Source organism: Dendronephthya gigantea, unplaced genomic scaffold (genome assembly GCF_004324835.1).
Source record: "Dendronephthya gigantea isolate DGI-Jeju-01 unplaced genomic scaffold, DenGig_1.0 000055F, whole genome shotgun sequence".
NCBI classification, from domain to species: domain Eukaryota; kingdom Metazoa; phylum Cnidaria; class Anthozoa; order Malacalcyonacea; family Nephtheidae; genus Dendronephthya; species Dendronephthya gigantea.
In genome coordinates, this window is record NW_021163065.1 from 1,447,330 (window position 1) to 1,453,543 (window position 6,214).

At 38.1% G+C, this 6,214-nt stretch overlaps 1 protein-coding gene across 2 annotated transcripts; it reads right to left on the reverse strand.

Annotated features, from left to right (window-relative positions):
* Positions 1 to 997: 997 nt before the first annotated feature.
* Positions 998 to 5,294, reverse strand: LOC114529264. 2 transcript variants are annotated; one of them, XM_028551017.1, is made up of 6 exons: positions 5,202 to 5,294; positions 4,741 to 5,064; positions 4,053 to 4,293; positions 3,048 to 3,914; positions 2,283 to 2,674; positions 998 to 2,102 (listed from the first exon to the last, which is right to left on the reverse strand). In XM_028551017.1, the coding sequence occupies exons 1-6, from the start codon at positions 5,272 to 5,274 to the stop codon at positions 1,468 to 1,470; spliced, it is 2,532 nt and encodes an 843-aa protein (XP_028406818.1). In that variant the 5' UTR covers positions 5,275 to 5,294; the 3' UTR covers positions 998 to 1,467. The 2 variants fall into 2 exon arrangements, with proteins under 2 accessions (XP_028406818.1, XP_028406819.1); XM_028551018.1 differs by lacking the exon at positions 5,202 to 5,294 and having other exon boundaries at positions 4,053 to 4,411; positions 4,741 to 4,833.
* Between the last annotated feature and the right edge of the window lie 920 nt (positions 5,295 to 6,214).

The window sequence follows — 6,214 nt, forward strand, 5'->3', positions numbered from 1 at the left end:
CAGTCCTGAAATCTTCTTTCATAGATTCAGGCTCATAAGCCGAGTAATTACGACATGTTATAACCTTTGGTGTGAATTGGCCATTGTTTAATTTACGTACGCAACCAACCATTTTGTGATCGCTCAAATCAACCATAAAAACTCCGCTCTTAGACAATACTTATGGGTTATTTGTTAGTATAATATCAATTAGCTTTGGTGCATCTTTAGAAATACGGGTTGCTTGTTTAAAAATTTGGCAGAAACTGTAAAGTCTGATCAATGCTTTAAAATCTGATCAATGCTTTAAAATCTTTATGTTCGCTCGCTTTCAGAAAGTTAATGTTGAAATCTCCTAAGATTATGATTTCTTTTGACTCATTTGCACTTTCTCTAAGTGTATCATTAAAAGTTTCATCAAAATTAACTGGAAAATAGTTTGAACTCTCCGGCTCAATCTTATGTTGACATGTATCTTGAGCATGAGGATATGAAATTGGAAATGGAGAAGATTTTATATAACCCGGTCTACGTGCTTTAGCAAAACTGATGTTGAACTCATTTTGGGGTTTGTGTAAATTTTATTGTAGAATTATTATCGTGAGTTTTTGGGTAATCATGATTTTTTAATTTTTAGGTAAATTTGCGCAACGTCCCAATGTACCTAAGACGGAGATGATTACAAATCCACAAAAGTATTTTGAGCGTCTTTCATCGGACAACTTTGATGTATGTGATGTTAAAATAGTGAACAATTGTATGCTTGAAGTACAGTACAAAAGCACGAGCGAGTTTTTAGAACCCAACAACAAAACCAATAGGCCGTGGACTGGGGACTTAAAATGTGCCACAAAATTGAATTTCGCTGCCCCATCTTGAAACTAACGATTTCTTTCATAAAAGCACGGAGAAACATACAAATTCAAACAATCAAGGTGGCCCCTTTTGAAAAGTTTGCACAATAGGGCAAAATCAACAGTATACTGGCGATGACGTCATATATAATTAAGTAATTCATTTTCTTGGAAATTCCAATTTTTGACAACACCATCAGATAGAGCTAGTTAAAAGAACTAATAAAGTATATTACACCAATTTCGTCCAATCACTCAGTACTGAATTATCGCCGACTAAATATTTAAAAAAATGATGAGTCAGCATTTTCCTATCTATTGTTAGTTTTTTTGACCTGCTAATTGTGCACCAATGGAAGGCTCATTCTCGTCCGAGTGGGAGTTAATCATATTTCGAAGCGAGTGGACATCAATGTTTTGTACAAAACAGAACAAAATTATGTGTTTTGGTAATGTAAAGTCTGTTACGCCCATTTGCAATGTTGGGTCTTGTTGCTCTAAATTTCGTTTTGAGCATCTACTAGAATGAGTCTCTCCTCCATATTTATTGAGAGAGCAACAATTAATTATATACATTTTAATGATTCAAAAGGCAAACAAACTGCAAAAGCGGCGAATGGACATTACACCTCTTTCAATTGTCTCCATAATCATTATCGCTCTCGCTATCGTCTTCATGATTCATATCGTAATTGTAACCTTCATTCTCTGAGTCTTCGTCCGCTAATTCCGAACGGTTGGCGCATCCTTCACAATGACACAGACCCGTGCAGCGAAGGTTTTCTTTAAAACAAGAGCACCTATTGCTTGAGCATCCCGATTTGCACCCGCAATGTACATTCTCCAAGATGCTGTCCGGTGCTGGAGGTAAATCCATCCATACGATGGAAACCATATTATTCGCAACAGCCCATCCATGGTTAGTAATGTCCGGTGCCATGATGAATGGCTGTAAAGCTCTCCTCCATATTGCTGCTTGATAATTAGCATGACTTAGGTGCTGTAATAGCACATCTTTTGTGCATGGCATCGATTCTTCGTTGAAATGCCCGAGACGAAAAAGGTGTAAACGTGCCTTGTTCACTTCAGTGGTGTTAGGTTGGTTATACAGATGACAAACAAATTTCTCACATCTTCCTAGTAATTCTTTTTCGTGAGAAAACGCTTGTCCGACGACGTTAAAAGTGTCGACGAACTCAGACGATTCTTCTAGCAATTTGTATGGCTTTAATTTTCCCTTACCAAAAAAGGCACTTGTACTATCGCAACCTACAAAAGAATATAGAGAAATTGCAGCTCTTGACCCAACTTTTCGACAATATTATGTAGTGCCTTCATTAGCGGTGATATGAATATTGGAACAATTTCATTATTAATGTGTCTAATAAGACTAGAGTTGCTTAACATGCACATACAGTTCATTGTACATACAATTACTTAGTACGGTACCTGTAAACGAATGGAAGCCAATGAGGGCCGAGGAAAGATCACTCCCAAGTTCTTCCTGAATTTTGTTGATATCAATAATCCGGCTGCTGTTACCTGTTCCGGTCACAAAGTACAATGATGCGTCGAAAGAACATTTGTGGCTAACTGCAAGAACAAATACGTCTGTATCCGGGCTTCTAATCACAACATTATCATAGTCATGGGAAGCGTGCTTTGCGTGAAGCAACATGCGTGTATCAGCTTCTTCGTGGTCGCTATAAAGTTCTGGCACGTCAATTGTTTCTAACAGGCCATCTGCACCAGCACGAAAACGATGGCATTGCTTCCCATGTGTGAAGAATAGCTCAATGGATCCCAATCGCTCGCATAAATTTTTCATATCAGTCAAATATCTAAAAAATCCAGAAGAGATACTGTATGTCATCGTTTTCCCCTGGTACGCTTAAACTTTAACAAAACGCGAGGTTCATATTCTGCATACAGCATCCTAGTTAACAAATACAACTACCTGGTCCCCAGGGCCTTCCTTTTTTTTGGGGGGCAAACCCAAAAATAATCCCCCCCCCCCCAAAAAAAAGAAGGCCCTGGGGACAAGGTTGCAAGCACAACACATATCTTGGTCAGAAATCTGGTGATTTAACAACATCTTGATTAAAATAACCTGGAAATTTGTCAAATCTCAACAGTTGCGTGGGTACATTTTTTGACCAGAATCGAGTTTAAATTTAACCAGGATGTTTATCCAATGTATTCAAGATAACAAACCTGTAAATAAAATCAATGAGGGACTCCTTGTTTTTTCCGAGCGAAAGAAACTTTTTAAACTGTCGAGGAACTTTTTGGGAGGGGGAACATATCTTTATATGAGTAGATCCTGATTCAGCTCTTTTGATTCTTTCGAGATTCTTTATGCTTATCTCAGGATATCGATCGCAAACGAAATCTACTCTGGATGTATTCGAGGTTCTGGCGTTGTTGATGATTCGTTGGGTGATCTTTTCAGCCAACGCACCAAATGTCTGTGGCACATCTTTCACCGTCTGGACGATAGCCATGCCATCTAACATCAGCGCATTGTGTGGTGGCAGTGAATCTGATAAACATTCCTGACACCGACTTTCAATGATGTGCAGCAATTTTACTTTTGCTGTTTTAACAAGTTCCTCATTTACAGTGGCAAAAGGTTGTGGCCACTTTCGCAAGCTATACGTCATAAGGTTTTCAATGTCTATCTCTCTCGATTCCCCTATGGCAAGCAGACGGGCAATGAACTTGGAATCATTCTTCAATTCCACCACCTTTCCTTTACTTGTCTGTGCTCTCACCGGCAGATTCTTCCTGGAAAATGATTTAAGTTTCGTTGACTCGATGCTTGAAAATATGTCCGGTTGCTCTGACTCCTCAGGGGTGACTTTCTGCTTTATAAACTTGTCCAGTTTATCCTCCCCAATAATAATTGCGGAAAGAAGATCTTTCTTGACGTCAGGTCGAGCTACCTCACCACTTGTTATGTTAACAAGATCTTCCAAATCCGTATCAAAAGGATTAATCACTGTTGAAATTGTCTCTACAACAGCTGCAACGTCAGAATTATGATTCCCAATCTGAGTGGAATCTAGTTCCTTACGTTCCCTACAGAAATCCGAAAAATATTTGTTAATGATATATGCGCTTATAGAAGAGTTGTCACCTTCTGCATGGTCATATCAGGTACAGTACCAATATTTCTGAATATGTGAATACTCGTATGACTAAATAAGTGTTACCAACCTATCCGTTTTTGCAAGTCCAGCCAAACTGTGACATTGACGAGTGATAGATCCTCTTTCAGACTGGGATAATATCCACCTCTGTACAGCACGTCTGTTCAACGAAAATCCGGTGATACCACCCTTGGTTTTCGAGTCTCTATTAAAAGTCTGTTCCATGACTTGGTCACAGGCAGTCGATGAAAATCCGTATCGCCTTTGTCGTTGACATGTCCAGGTTTCTTTGACCGACTCAAGTGCATCTCAAAAACAAAGATATGAAGATTTGGAACTAATAAAATAACTGTGCTTACAGTATCATGTATTACAGATGTGACCATGATCATACAGCATAGGATTTTTACTCTATGAAATGCCATCCTGAAAAATACAGCATAGGATTTTTTACTCCATAAAATGCCAGCTCTGAAAAATTGCAAAAGTAATCAAGTAATGACCCTTCTTGATGATTATGGCATATAGATGTAAGTCGTCCTACTAATTCATGACAAACTTACTTTGCTTGAAACGTCGATTACTTTTGCTATTTTCAATATATTTTTTCAAATATTTTTTGCATGCATGAACACCGCGTCCGTTCTTGAATAAGCAACTTGGTTACTTGCAATTGATGCAACTTGCAAATAGTTTGAAATTTGAAACTCAAATTAAGTTTACAAAATCCAGCCAACCAATTAGTTGCACTTTACCTGGATGAGTGCTTTCCAAACAAGACATTTCCAGCCAGTACATTGTCCCGTATCTTGCATAATGTATTCGATCAGCCACAAAGAACCAGGGAAGCATTGATCTGACAGCAGAAAGGTGCAACTCCCAATTGTTTTCCCTTGTTGCGCGAATAAACAGAAGCAGAATTTGGACCATCTCGATATACATTAACCAAAACGCAAATGTGGGATTGATTGCAGACTTTGATCTAGTAAAATTTTCCAGGGACTTTAAGAGTTCTTCAAGCTCAGGAGACATAACACAGTCGTAAAATTCATCATTTGGGTAAGACTCAGCCATGTATTCTGTAAAGATACAAATTAAATCCACTGTATTTAAATTATCCCCTCAAGATGGCTTTTTTGACACCATGTAGTGCAAACTACGGATGGATATGTACAGCACATGTATGGTACCTTATTTTCCTCCCTCGATAACTTACCAACAAATGACAGAATATTCTCCTGTTCCCCTGGTGACTGAGTTTCAATGAATGATTGGAAGAGCAGTCGCATTAATGCTTCATAGATAACTTTGTGTGATTGCACACTCCGATTATAATGCTTCCCGGTGAGCACACCAGTTACTGATCCAATGGCTACAAGGTCTGACTCCACAATTAGGTCCTAAAGAAAGTTAAATTGGATCAGTACACATACATGCAATATCTGAACAACAGCTACGAATAGTATTTAGTAGAAACGTATTCAAGTACTATTGAAAATCCTGTCTTCTGATTGGCTACGCTATTTGATAGAAAACAAATAGGTAATAAACAAAATGGTGGACAGGGAGTGAGAGTTTTTCCCCCTCAATTTTCATTATGAAGAAACAGTTACGTTTCGTTACATTATCACCTAATAAAAATTTCAAGCACATAGTCAATTGTTAAAGGTTTTCCTTATCAATGAAGGATGCCTGGTATTATTTACCTTTAATCCTGCATCTTTAAACAATTTAGAGATGGCACCACAGAATGACATAGCCATATGAAATTCACCAAGACGAACAATGAATCTATTGTAATAGATTGGCTCCTTCCATCTTAACTGCTGTATCTTAGCATAAATAGCTTCATCAAATACAAGACATATATAATTCAGTTCTAACTTGTCTGCTATTTCTTGACTTCTCTTTAGAATGGTATTAATTGTGGATAGTTCTGTTGGAGAAGAATTTATAATAGGCAGGTAACCAATCTTTGTGCAGCATGGAATGTGTTCAGATTCGAGCAGGGTGTTGAATCCAGTCCAGTTTGGGATTAGTGGTTGAAAAGCGTCTACAGTCCTGGAAATAATGAATGCCAAGTCTTGTTTTCTTTTGTCATTTTGAATTGACATGTAACTTTCCTTGGCAAGTGGTATGCTTGTGATGGCTTCTCGAAGATCAACTGTGACTCTTCGACCAAGGATATACGGTTCAGATTCATCAGAGATAACTGGTAAGGATCCTAAC